Here is a 14,715-nt window from a genome sequence, read left to right on the forward strand (position 1 = left end):
ACCGTTTCTATAATTTACCTATGGTATCAGGATAAATCGTTTTTCCCAATTATAGCGCCATCTATCCACAGTTCGAAAAAATGTCTTGAATAAAAGTTGCTTACTTTTACGTAACGAATTAAAATCTGCAATAAAAACTGGGGGTTTCCATTTAAGATTTTAAAGTTACCCCCCACCCCACCTCCATGGGGTGTAGTGGGGGTTGGTGTTTTTTGTCATTGGATAGATTTTTGAAAATGATTGAACATGTATTTTTCAGTTTTTTGATCCGATGTTTAGTTTGCGAAATATTCGACCGTTCCGCTACTTTTGGGACACCCTATATAATATCAAATGGACGACGCTTAGCAAAAACATTCCATCGATGCATCTCAGGTTGCCTATCCGAATCGTCATCATTTTTATACTCGTATACTGAGTAAAGTGTAAAAACAAAATAAACGGTTTCGTTTTGTTCAAATCTAGTCTCTTGCCATCCTCTGACACCGTGTCAGAGGGTGACAAGGTGAGTAGACCCCGAAACACGGTGTCAGACGATGGCAAGATACTCGATTTGAATCAAAACGAAACCGTTTATTTTGTTTTTACACTTTACTTAAGCCTGGGTTTCCTCGAAAGCGGCACCGACAAACTGCGACCGTAACACTGCGATGAATGACGTCAGATTACGGTGAAAAATTCAAGGTTCTTCACTACGGCAATAGGGGAGTGCAATTAGAACGAAAACATGCATTTTTCGGAAAAATTCAAACAAGCTTATTATTTTTCTAAAACTTTTTTTTGTTAGTTTATAATATATACCCTATTCCACGAACATACGCCTGTTTTGGATTACTTCGACAAGGAATATTTTACTGTGCAAAATAAGAAGAACGAAAGTAAATTTCAAATTACATTGTTGTTTATAGTAATAATTATTAGCGCCATTTACTTTCGTACTTCTTATGTTGCACAGTAAAATATTCGTTGTCGAAGTAATCCAAAACAGGCGTATGTTCGTGGAATGGCCCATACATGTTATAGTAAAAAGTTCTACTCGCAGATTTGGCCGCTAATTGTGTAATAATTGTTTAAACAATATCAATTATTTTATATAAATAATTTTAAAAATATCGTTGAATTCATCATTTTACTTTGATTAAATATGTGTCTATTTTGTTTTTGATTATGCTGAATCCGAATATGGCATTATAATTTGAAAATTCTTATACAGAAGCTCTTATACAGTATGTCTGCGTAGCTAGGAACCACATGAAAAATTTTTTTATTATCAATTTTACTAAAAAAAGTTCTTCATAAAATGCTCTAAATAGTCAAAAATCTAAAACTCAATCATCAGATATCAAATTTTATCAATTTTATACGAGTTATGTCAAAAATATGAATTTCGTTAAAGAGTACCTTTAGTACTCTTTATATTCCACCTTTATATTCCTGGAATATTCTGGAATATAAAGTACCTTTATATTCCAGAATATCAAAAAATGCTATTATGAAAAGTTGTTTGAAATTAAAAACTATGTTTAAATATACAATTACATCATTTTAATCGAAAAAAAAAATTTCAATTTTTTCTCAAATTACGGATAAACATCATCATTTTATTACAATTATGAGAACTATTTTATTATCAATTTTACGAAAAAAAGTTATTCTTCATCAAATGCTCTAACTGGTCTACCATCTGAGATACAACCATCATGTATCAAAATTTTTCAATTTTATATGAGGTATGTAAAAAATATAAATTTGTCTTAAGAGTTAAGTGCCTTTATTATTCACAATATTTTAATTAGAAGGATGTAATTGAACACTGAAACAATTTTTTTTAATTCCAAACAACTTTTCTTAATAACAATTTTCGATATTGTGAAATATAAAGGTACTTTACTCTTAAGTGAAATTCATATTTTTTGACATACCTCGTATAAAATTAATAAAATTTGATATCTGATGATTGCGTCTTAGATTATATACCATGCAGATTATTTTATAAAGAATAACTTTTTTTCGTAAAACTGATAATAAAAAAGTTATTAATACATAGGTTCCAAGTTACGCAGACATATTGTATAAGAGCTAAATTTTTTTTTGTTGAACATTTATTATTGCTGAAGCTTATTATTAAATGTATGTTAGGTAAGTTTTACAGAAAAAAGTTTTGATCACTTTGTATAAACATTTCTTAGCTGGTTATTTTCGGTTTTTGTGTTACATTTTTGTTATCTTTCTTAATTTTCTCAAAAAGAAATAGTTTATTTCATATCTAAAGTAAAATAATTTAGTGAATTTTAAAGATTACATCCTAAGGTTTAAAAAAGTATTTATAAAACTGTAATAAATCTGTTCAAACTTGAGTAATACCATCTTAAAGTGGGGGTAATTCCGTAAAACTACGAAGTTTTCAAAAATTACATTTTTTGAGACGTCGTATCATTTGAAATAAATTTTTGAGATTTTTTTTGAATGAAACATCATCTAGGAAGATGTTTGAAAGGTAAGTTTTGCAAAATTGAGAGTTTTACAAGAAAAATTGTATTAGTTACACATTTTTAAATCATTTTAAAACAAAATTCATGTAAGTCTCACTTTCCGCCTTATACCTATAAATTTTATTTCTTTATATTATAACCATAAGATAGCCTAATTATTCTTCTTTCATGTGCAATTTGTAAAATTTCATTTGATCGATTAGTTAAAGAATTATGTTAAAATAACTCAACCCTGCACTTCTCCATACGCTAGTTTTACAGTGCGCCAATGTTTGTAAGAAGGGTGACTTTAATGTTATACATAAAAAATATAGAAGCTACAGATTTAATTTAAAAAAAATCTTTATACAGGGATTTTTTTGTAAAATTTTCTGAATGTTTCAATGGTCAAGTCAGTTTTTTTCTAAAATTTATATTTTCGGAGTTATTTAAAAAAAACCTAATTTCGCAGTTCATTTGTTTATTAATTAAATTACAAATCTTGTTTCATTTTTTCCGAAGTGAAAATCTATATGCACTCCCCTACAATGACATGTGTAAACTTAGCAAGCGGTGGCTTCCAACGCATCCTTGGAAACCACCAATATTATTTTGCGTGGTACAGTTTTTTATGACGTCATTCATCGCAGTATTACGGTCGCAATTTGTCGGTGCCGCTTTCGAGGAAACCAAGGCTTTGGTACAAGATTATAAAAATGATGACGATTCGGATAGGTAACCTGAGATGCATCGATGGAATATTTTTCCACAGCGTCATCCGTTTAATTTTTATATATCTGGGTTAACAGTTGACTTGAATCGTCGTCGACATTCATTTTCATTAATTTCACCGTTCCCCGTTAGAGGTCAGTCATAAACATGTTCCGGTGTAAATATTTGAATATTTACATCATCTCCTCGGTGAGTTTTGATTCAGATCAGTCTTCTTGCGAAGCCTCTTTGATAAAGGGTAGACCCCAAGACACGGTGTCAGAGGATGGCAAGAGACTCGATTTGAATAAAAACGAAACCGTTTATTCCGTTTTTACACTTTACTCAGTATACAAGTACAAAAATGATGACGATTCGGATAGGCCACCTGAGATGCATCGATGGAATATTTTTCCTAAGCGTCGTCCGTCTTATATTTATATATCTGGGCTAACAGCTTGCTTGAATCGTCGTCTACATTCATTTTCATTCATTTTACTTTAGAAAGAGTTTAACAATTTAAATATTTGGGAAGAATTGTAAATGGCAAAAATAAGAGAAGTGAAGAAGTAACGGAGCTAATACTAGCACTAACAGGCAACAAAACATACTGGAGATATCATAGGCTAATTAAGGACAAGAACTTATCCAGAAATAGAAAACTGAAAATATACAGAATTGCAATCAGACCACTAGTATGAAGCTGAGACAATATGCCTCACAAATAAAGATAACGAAAAATTAAGAATATCCATTCAAAAAGAAAATCCTTAGATGAATTATGGGTCCTAAAAGAATGGAAAACGGAGAAATAAGAAGAAAATGAATGGAATGAAATGAATGAAGAAAGAAAGGAGAAGATGTAGTTAGATTTATTAAAGCGCATAGACTAAGACCGCTAGGACACATAGAGAGAATGAAAAACGACCTACTGATTAACAAAGTCACCAAATGGAAGCCAGAAACTGAAAAAATATCAAGGGGAAGACCCATAGAGAGATGGGAAGACCAGATCATGACGGACATCAAAGTCCTGGAAGTGAGAAACTGGAGGGAACTATGCACATCGAAATGAGTGGAAGAAAATTGTAACGAAAGCCAAGTCATACAACAAAATTTGACAACACAAAAGAAAGCTCTAAGTAAGAGTGACAAACATTCCATCCGGAATGAAAAGCCTTGATGATGATGATGATGAACTCTATTGTGTGAAAATTATGCATGCCTACATGTCCAAACTTCTTCTTGTAGTGCCTATCCGTTTCGGATGTTGGCGACCATCATGGCAATCTGTACTGTGAACACTGCTGCTCTAAAAATATTTGTAGTTGTTGTGTTGCCTTCCTGGACCTTCGCCTTCCTGGACCTCGCTTTCCTTCTACTTTTCCCTGTAAGATTAGTTGCAGCAGTCCATATCTTTCACGGTTCCTCATGATATGACCATAAGGTATTTTATTTTGGCTGTTTTATTTTGATTAACAGCTTTGTCTTTTTGCATTCTCAGCAAAACACCCTGATTAGTTATGTAATGTCCAAACAGAAACGAAAATATTGAATTCTTACAACTATAAATTCACAAGTAAAAAATATCAAAAAGAAATAATCGAGAATGTTTTGCAAATGTATGTAAAAATAATTGACTAACATAGCGTTTTAAGATAAATTAAATTTTAATGGTTGTTTAATCATCATCATCATCATCATCACACAGCCTGTACCGTCGACTGCTGAACATTGGCCTCCTATAATATACCTTAAGCCTAAAGGTTTGTCTGAAACCCGTGTGTTTGTCGTTCTATTACATTATGTTGGATACAATATGAAAATTCTTGAAGATTCTTCTTCTTTTATTTTTCTTATTTATTTAAAGAATTTTCTTTGTTTAAAGATTATTCGAATTATCGAATTCTGCTTCTTTTTAATTCAATATTCAAATCTAGCATGGGGTTTTATCTATTAAAAAAATGCTTACCATGGTGCCTTTTATCACAACAACAATGATCACGAATGAGATCTGCTCCCAAACAGTAACGTTTTTCTTCCGCATTACATTTTTGACAGCCAGGTGGAATAACGACTGAAAAAAAGATACAATTTAGTACATATTTATTAAGTTTTAGAATTTAAAATATGTATAAACATTCTCAATTTCTTTGCAAAACGAAAATGCAGCAGCTGCATAATACTCTGGTTAAAGCGGAGAGTGCAGGAAGAGTCTATACCGGTTTCGGAGATCTTTTTCCCCTCATCAGTAAACCCATATCCTCTTCTCTCCGCTTTAACCATTTACCATAGCTTAGGGCCTTCCCGAATTGCAAAGAAAGAAATGTCACGGATGAACTAGGGCCATCTACCGGAAAACAAACTAAGTTATCAATCGAAGCAGTGCAGAAAACGACAATAAATATCGCCTCCGTACCACCAGATTGACAACAGGTGGAATACTTTCTTTGGTTACACCTCCTGAGACTTTTACAATTTATAAGTCATACAGGTGCCGAGAAAATTAAGATGAGAGAATTCTCGACACCTGTATGACTTATAAATTGTAAAAGTCTCAGGAGGTGTAACCAAAGAAAGTATTCCACCTGTTGTCAATCTGGTGGTACGGAGGCGATATTTATTGTCGTTTTCTGCGCTGCTTCGATTGATAACTTAGTTTGTTTTCCGGTAGATGGCCCTAGTTCATCCGTGACATTTCTTTCTTTGCAATTCGGGAAGGCCCTAAGCTATGGTAAATGGTTAAAGCGGAGAGAAGAGGATATGGGTTTACTGATGAGGGGAAAAAGATCTCCGAAACCGGTATAGACTCTTCCTGCACTCTCCGCTTTAACCAGAGTATTATGCAGCTGCTGCATTTTCGTTTTGCAAAGAAATTGAGAATGTTTATACATTTTAATTCATTTACTCTTTTGAGTATTAAGGAATCTTTCTTGTTGGAGCTTTACCATGCTGAGTAGATGAGTTGTGAATTATTTAAAATTCTCTCATCTTAATTTTCTCGGCACCTGTATGACTTATAAATTGTAAAAGTCTCAGGAGGTGTAACCAAAGAAAGTATTCCACCTGTTGTCAATCTGGTGGTACGGAGGCGATATTTATTGTCGTTTTCTGCGCTGCTTCGATTGATAACTTAGTTTGTTAATTTAAAATATATTCACATTATAAATTTCACATTTTTTGTTACATGTTCTGCCGTATTTTTCATATGAATATAAGGGATATTTTATGTACTTTTATAGTCCGTTCTTTAAAGGTAAAATATTGCAAAACCTCTAAATTTTAAAGAACCGCTTGGATTGACATGAAATTTGGCATACACATAGCTAACAAGTCAAAGAAAAAAAGTGATATTGTGCCGATATGTGCTTTTGCCCTGGGGGTGGTTTTCACCCCCTTTTGGGGGTGAAAAAATATTCGTCCAAAGAATGTCAGGAAATGGATAAACTGACTAATTTTAAGTAACTTTTGTTCTATAGAGTTTTTTCACTAAGTCAATACTTTTCGAGTTATTTGGCAGTGAATATGTTCATTTTTTCAACAAAATAACCACGCTTTTAGACGGTTTTTCGCAAGTAACTCAAATAATAAGTATTTTGTCGAAAAAACATTTTTAGCAAAAATATAGCCTGTAAAAAATTCAAAAAAATGGTGTATACATCACGTCTCTATACCTACTAGAAGCAGGGATATAGCTAAATAAAAATAGGTTTATATTCGTCAAATCCCAAATGGAATACTTTAACGTGAAATAACCAAAAATGAAGCACATTTCGGGGAAAACTCATTACAACTTATTTAAAGTGTTTATAAAAAGCTTCATTTTTGTTTTATAAAAAAAAATTCTAGCATCAAAATTAAACAAATTACGCTCAAAATAAAGTTAGTCCCTTTGGTTTTGGTAAAAAAATCGAGAAAATCACCCCCTAATTAGTATCTTAAATGAACTTAATCGTTACGACTTCACAAGTTTCTTGACTCGTGTATATATTGTTTATATGATCTGTAAGTTTCATCGCTTCAAAGTCCTTATTATTGAAAGGGCTCTAGTTAAAAGGGGTTGAACGAGTCACTGATCACGAATGTATGCAAATTTAGAAACACTAAATCTTAATCAATTTTTGTCTAACAGAAAAACAAAAAAATACATGATATTCATAAAAGCAAATCTGACTTTTTTTGTTTTTCGAGATTTTTGGTATCTCTAACAATTTTTAAGTTATTTTGAAAAAAAGCATATTTTTCAAAATTTAAATTTTTAAAAATTTTACTTTGAATCCAAATTTTTTCAAAAATAAGCACTTTGAATCGATGCAACTTACAGATCATATAAACACAACATAAGTAAAATAATTTTTGGAGCGGTAACGATTAATTTCATTTAAGTTGCTAATTAGGGGTTGGTCTTCCCGAATTTTTTTTGCAAAAACAAAAGGGACCAACTTTATTTTGAGCGTAACTTGCTTAAATTTAATACTAGAAACTTTTTGTAAAAACAGAAATAAAGCTTTTTTTAAACACTTTAAAAAAGTTATAATGGGTTTTCCCCAAAAAGTGCTTAATTTTTTGGATAATTCACGTCGAAATATTCTATTTGAAATTTGGTGAATATGAATCTATTTTTCATTGACCTCTACGCGATCCAGAGACCTAACGCGTACACCATTTTTTTTTATTTTTTTATAAGCTATATTTTTGGTAAGAACGTTTTTTTCGACAAAATACTTACTTTTTGAGTTATTTGCGAAAGATCGTCTAAAAATGTGGTTATTTTGTTGAAAAATGAACATATTCACTCGCAAATAACTCGAAAAGTGTTGACTTGGCGAAAAAGCTCTATAGAATAAAAGTTACTTAAAATTAGTCAGTTTACCCATTTCCGGACTTATTTTGGACATATATTTTTCACCCCCAAGAGGGGGTTAAAGTCACCCACAGGGCAAAAGCACACGTCGGCACAATATCACTTTTTTTCTTTGACATGTAAGCTATGCGTATGCCAAATTTCATGTCAATCCAAGCGGTTCTTTAAAATTTAGAGCAAAAACCGTGAAAGAATGGACTATTAGTAGTTTTCTTGCTGTAGTTTTCTTACGAATATAAGGGGTAGGCCTTTGGCGTACCAAAAAAAGTTGATTAATAGCAAGCTGAAAATTTGTTAATAGCTTAAGGGTGTCTAGTCGAACAAACTTTGGTGTACAGTACGGAAACACTGGAACAGGGGAAGTTTTAATTGTTGAACAGGTTAAAAATTTGGAACGTCACACTACGAAAACGTCCCATGTATTTTGTCAGACAAAACTTCCAATTGGTTTGTTACCCTTTCATTAATCGCTCATGCAAAAGTCAGATTGCTATTTATCACCAACATATTCCTGTCATTTGACATGTTCCACGTGTCGGGCTTATTAAAATGCCCAGTTAGTGATAAATGCCAGTCTGATTTTTGCATGAGAGTTTAATGAAAGGGTAACAAATCAATTGGAAGTTCTGTCCGACAAAATATATAGGACGATTTCCGATTTCGTAGTATGACGTTCCAAATTTTTAACCTGTTCCACAATTAAAACTTCCCCTGTTCCAGTGTTCCCATACATCAAAGTGTGTCCGACTAGACACCGTTAAGCTATTAACAAATTTTCAATCGCTATTAATCAACTTTCCATTTAAATCCAGGTCAAGGATACTTTATGTACTTTTAGTAGTTTTATTTTCTTAAACCTCCCCTCCCCCGATACTAAAACCTGACTATGACCGTGAAAAAAATTATATCTGAATTTTATAAATTTTGGTTTTTGCTGATTATGAGTATTATTTTAAAGTGGCAAATTTGATGCGTATTAACATGTTGGCTGCCATAATGTTAAAAAATGGGTCCCTACGGCCATGAGGCTCCCGCTTGTATGCTAACGAGACAACTACGGTGTGTCACGCCGCTGTTATTGCAAACAACATGAGACACAACATTTGTGTCTCACGGCAGCCAACGTGTTAAATAAGTTTTGAGCATGTTGCTATTTATGACTTAATTATTACATCAATTAAACTGTGTCTGTCATGCTTGTTCATAAATACTAATAAAAACAATTTATTAATAAAGTGGACCGTCTGTTGTCTATTTAGAAAATCCCATAAAACAAAGAAATCATTCTTTTCAATATTAAGAAATCGACAGTGTTTTATTAGAAAATGTTTTAACACTACCACACAAATTGGCAAGTCCTTGAGTCTAATTGGACGGAATAGGTTGTTCTCCCTTTAATTGATCGCATGAGTCAGAACCAGTGGTGGTTACGCCTATACAGAGTGTTTCATTAAGAATGTCCAATCTCTGAGTTGTAGATACTAGACCTCAAAATATTAAGATTTAACCCAAATCACTTAAATAGAATGTGGCTCGTTACTGAGTTACAGGGTGTTTTATTTAAAAATTTAATAACCATTTTTACCCAGTACTTTAAAACTATTTGACATATCCTTGTCATACTTGGCAGAAAGTGAAGGTACTTTCCGCCGTAGTAAATTATGATAAATAAAATAACGTTTCTAGCTACTACCAGAGGCGACCACAGGGGACAGTGAATGGTTGACCCTTCCCAAATTCTACGCTACTGGTGGGATTGCTATTTTAGCTTAATATTTCGATTCTACAATACTTCCTACGTAAATATTATACTCCTCATTCGTAACGATAAAGTCATTAGTTTTCGAAATATTTGAAGTTGAAATTGAATTGGCACAGCAAATTTGAATAATGTATTCTGCCCGTTATGGTGGTAGTTGGTTATTTACTATACTGGAATGGGGTTTGTTTAACAGGAAGGCACTATGTACTCATACTACTTTATTTGATTGAAGTAATACCATATAAATGTATTCAGTTGATAGGATAGAACATTATTCTGCTCTAACGGCAGCAACCTCTCAAACGTAACTAACTAATTCGACTGACCCACTAATCACTCAAATCTGATCGTGTTCCCCTATTTATCAAATACTTCGTTTTGTAAATATGTTTGTATATATTCTCGTTAGTGTGTCAAAATGAATAATCACAACCTTGTTGAGTAAGCAAAACGTGGACTTTAACTAAGGTGTTCTACTTTGCAATTATTATAACAAATATGCGTAATATTTATTGTTTTATAAATAAATATCTAACTAATACTTTAAGGTAATTTAAGGATTTCTAAAATATCTAAATAATGAGATAAATCCCATTATATCATCCCCCTTAGGAAAGAAAATTTTCTGAGCCATGTACCGTGCTTCCTTTTTCCTCCCCGAAGAGAAGAAAATTTTCTTATTATCGTTGTTCTGAAGCTATTTCCTTGTGGCATTTTTATAATTACGTATTTTTTATGGGAAATAAGCCACAATTTTATCATTAAATATTCTTATTATCATCATCAACTGACTACGTTATATGTATAGATTTATACAAATTTTTACAAAAAAAATATATAAACAAAATTTACAAATATATACAATTCATTTCACTAATTATCAAACATCGTCTATTCTTAGTTATTTCTTTCCTTATGACTCGCGAAAATCTATACTCAGAAATTGTATTTTATACTTTACTTTGATTTCAGAGGTTTAAATAAAATACAACTTACTCTTTACAACAAACTGTTAAAATTTAAACTACTCTGTTACTAGACATTTACAAGACAAATCTTTTGATGTTCCCAAATTTTTACATATTCTATTAGAAATTCTCTCTTTTTTCTTCTTCTTGTCTGGTACTTCACAATAATTACATATTTCTTCATTTTCTTTACTTAGTACTTTCTTCATAGTTCTTCATTATATCATTTATCATTTACTTTATATTTCATATATCTGCCTTCATATATTCATATCATTTTCATAATTCTTCATCTATATATCATTTACTTCATAAATTCTTCATTTTCTAACCCTTACCTACTTGGTGGGTAGTTTTTCGCAACTTTATACCCTTGAATTTGCTTCCGGTCCTTTTGCACGTCCTTAGTCGTGAGAAGGTTAGTTCCAAAAAGACAAAATGGATAGTTGTGCGCTTAAAAAAATCTTTTTCTACTTCTCGCATCCCTAAATTCCTGTCTGAACCTAGTGCTCCCCCTTAGTTGAGAATAGGATTACTTCAAAACAAAAACTGGGTATGCTAAAATCTTCGAACTTAAATTTGTACTTTTCTCTTGACAAGAGTCTGTTTTTTTATTGTTTAGCGTCTAGATAGTCTCAAGTCAATTATGCTTTTACTATATAAAAATCAGTTACCTCATTAATTCAACATCATAAAACACCAAATCATATTTATACCAAAATTTGACCGATATTTACAAAAAAATTGAAATAAAAAAGTCGGTATCAAAAAATTCAGCATTCAATTATGAAAAAAAAAATCGAAAGAAAGTGTTAATAAAAATAGACCATATTCTGTTGAAAAAAAATATCATGAAAATTTCCTAATAATGAAAATCTCCTGAAATATCATGAAAATCTCCTATACATAAAGAAAATTTCAGCTTGCAATTGCTGAGTAATTAATATTAAGTGGACGTCCATTAAAATATTTACATAAAAACTACTATTGAGAAAAACCTACAATAGCTAAATAGTTAATCTAAATCTTTGTTACTAGCTAAATAGAAGTTCAGTTTCTTCACGCGGATAGTCACTTTTACGTCACAAAAATAATCTCTATTTCTTTAATTGAAATACAGTCTTACATGACCTCATTCGAATAAAGTAAGTATATCGTCTATATTATATAAATTTAAAGTTATTTTATATATTATACTAATAATTATGTTACTTGAAGCAATACAAAGTATTCTTCTTAAATAGTACTTTTTACTGTAGGTACTGTAACTTTTTGTACTGTAGGTAAAAATTATCTTCAATTCTATGTTTCCATATCTTTTAACATTAATCTTCTTCAAATTATCCTTAATACTTGTCTTTCTTCTAAGATAACTTTTTAAGTCTGAATATTTAATCTTCTTTTATATTTTTCCTCAGATGGGATTTTCTTTTCCTTTATAAACTCCGTTACTTCAACATATTTTTATAACTTGTTTTGTCTTTATTTTTCTTCTTATATCTGTTCATCATCATTTCTTAACTGACTTTCTTTTCGTCACAAATCATTGTATAAAAATAATTCACTCTCTCACGAGGAAATTCGTTTACTCAATAAAAATTCCATATGCCATTATGGTAGTAGTTGTGGGCTCTCTCACGAGGACGAATTTTATTAGTCCTATGTACGTAGTATAATCATACTCCTTGTATATAAAAATTATTTCTTTTCCATAGTCATTTTTAATTTTTCCTTTTTAGGATATGTTTCTATGTCTTGTCCTGTTTATCATAAGTAAAAATCTTTGCATTTACGTGCATTTCTCAACAAAAATTTCCATTGATTGAGACATTTCCGTCTCCAATATAAGTCCTTTATGGTGGATTTTCCAATTTCTCCATCATCTTAAAATACTTTCTTTTATCTTTCCTTATTTATAAATATATTGTTCGAATACTAATATCTTATATTTTCAGGTTGATTTTATTTATCATAATAACTTTCTTCGTAAAAATTGTCGCTTTAGCGAATTCCTATGTAAGTAGTTTATTCGTTTCAATTTTCAATGTCAAACACGTCATATCATCATAATATTATACTCGAAGTACTTAGTTTAAAAATAGTAAATACTGTTATAAACAAAATAAGTTCCGTATGCAAAAAGTGCAGAAAAAGCAGAAATACATCAATCAAAATAAACTTATTTACGTACTCGTATGGTTAAAAATAATTATATTATTTCTTACCATATAAACTATAAGAATTGTTATATTTCTATTAAAATAAAACTATCGATTAAGATTATCTATATATGATATGTATTTCTCAAAAAAAATCTTCTAAATTAGTGAAATACTTTTAAAACTTAATAATATACGAAAAAAATTTTACCTAATTTACTTATATTTAAGTGAAAATTAATAATTCTAGTTCTTCTTAAATGATTATATTTATATTATATTAATAAAAAAAATTCATATCTGTGAGACTGTATATGCAATTTAAAAAAATAGCTAAAAAGTTACTCACGATTAGGTACACATTTGTCCACTAGGCATTGTTCATTTCTTTCCATTTGTCCTCTTGACGTTTGGGCGTGGTCCCAAGTCTCCAAACCTTCGTCCATGTCGACGTCTACCATTTGGACACCGTTTTCGTTGGCCTCTCCAGCTCTATATAGTCCGTCCCATTCCATCTAACGATACCAATTAGTATGAGGATTGGTACTTTACCCCAAATTTCCTTCGTTTCTTCCAGTTTTTTGCCATCTTTTTTGTTTTCTACTGCTTCAGAAGTCCAGTCCGTCTCTCAGGTCGCCATATGGTGGTAACTGGATATTTACTATACTGGAATGGGGTTTGTTTAACAGGAAGGCACTATGTACTCATACTACTTTATTTGATTGAAGTAATACCATATAAATGTATTCAGTTGATAGGATAGAACATTATTCTGCTCTAACGGCAGCAACCTCTCAAACGTAACTAACTAATTCGACTGACCCACTAATCACTCAAATCTGATCGTGTTCCCCTATTTATCAAATACTTCGTTTTGTAAATATGTTTGTATATATTCTCGTTAGTGTGTCAAAATGAATAATTACAACCTTGTTGAGTAAGCAAAACGTGGACTTTAACTAAGGTGTTCTACTTTGCAATTATTATAACAAATATGCGTAATATTTATTGTTTTATAAATAAATATCTAACTAATACTTTAAGGTAATTTAAGGATTTCTAAAATATCTAAATAATGAGATAAATCCCATTATACCGTTCATTTTTAACTTCAAATATCTCCAAAACTAATGATGTTATGGTTACGAATGAGAGTATATTATTCACATAGAAAGTATTGGAGTTTAAATTTAAATGAGTTTAAAGTTTTAAACTCATTTAACTCAAGTAAAAAACTGATTTATCAGAGGAATCCGACGACTTAAACCAAATATGGAGAGAACTTAAGACTGTATTTCTAAAAGCTGAAGACCACCTTAAACCCACAAATCAAAGAGGCAAGAAACCATGGATAACTAATGAAATATTAGAAATGATGAATGTGAGACGACAACACAAGAACAAAGACTGGAATAAATATAAAGAAATACAAAGATTAATAAGAAAAATGATAGTGGAAGCAAAAGAAAAGTGGCTTGCAGAAACTTTCGAAGAGATAGAAGACCTACAGAATAAACATGATGATAGACTTCTCCATAAGAAAATTAAAGAAATGTGTGGGATCAGAAACGCTCGGCAGACTGGCACAATAACAAGCACGGATGATATAGTCCTGACCACAATAGAAGAAATAAGCGTTGAATGGCGAACATACATGCAAAACCTATTCTCAGATAATAGAACAATAAATATTGATAGACAAACAAACATCGAAAATAACGACTTGCCCATCTTAACATCAGAAATAAAATACGCCTTAAAAAATATGAAAACCGGAAAA

The 14,715-nt window shown here is 31.2% G+C and overlaps 1 protein-coding gene across 2 annotated transcripts in view; it reads right to left on the minus strand.

Annotated features, from left to right (window-relative positions):
• Positions 1-14,715, minus strand: part of LOC114325301 (uncharacterized) — a 91,418-nt gene that overhangs the window by 32,767 nt on the left and 43,936 nt on the right. For both annotated transcript variants that reach the window (XM_028273328.2, XM_028273329.1), the window contains exon 3: positions 5,155-5,259. In XM_028273328.2, coding sequence (XP_028129129.1) covers positions 5,155-5,259 — 105 coding nt within the window. The remainder of the gene's footprint in view (positions 1-5,154; positions 5,260-14,715) is intronic.

This window comes from Diabrotica virgifera, chromosome 6 (assembly GCF_917563875.1).
Source record: "Diabrotica virgifera virgifera chromosome 6, PGI_DIABVI_V3a".
Classification (NCBI taxonomy): Eukaryota; Metazoa; Arthropoda; class Insecta; order Coleoptera; family Chrysomelidae; genus Diabrotica; species Diabrotica virgifera.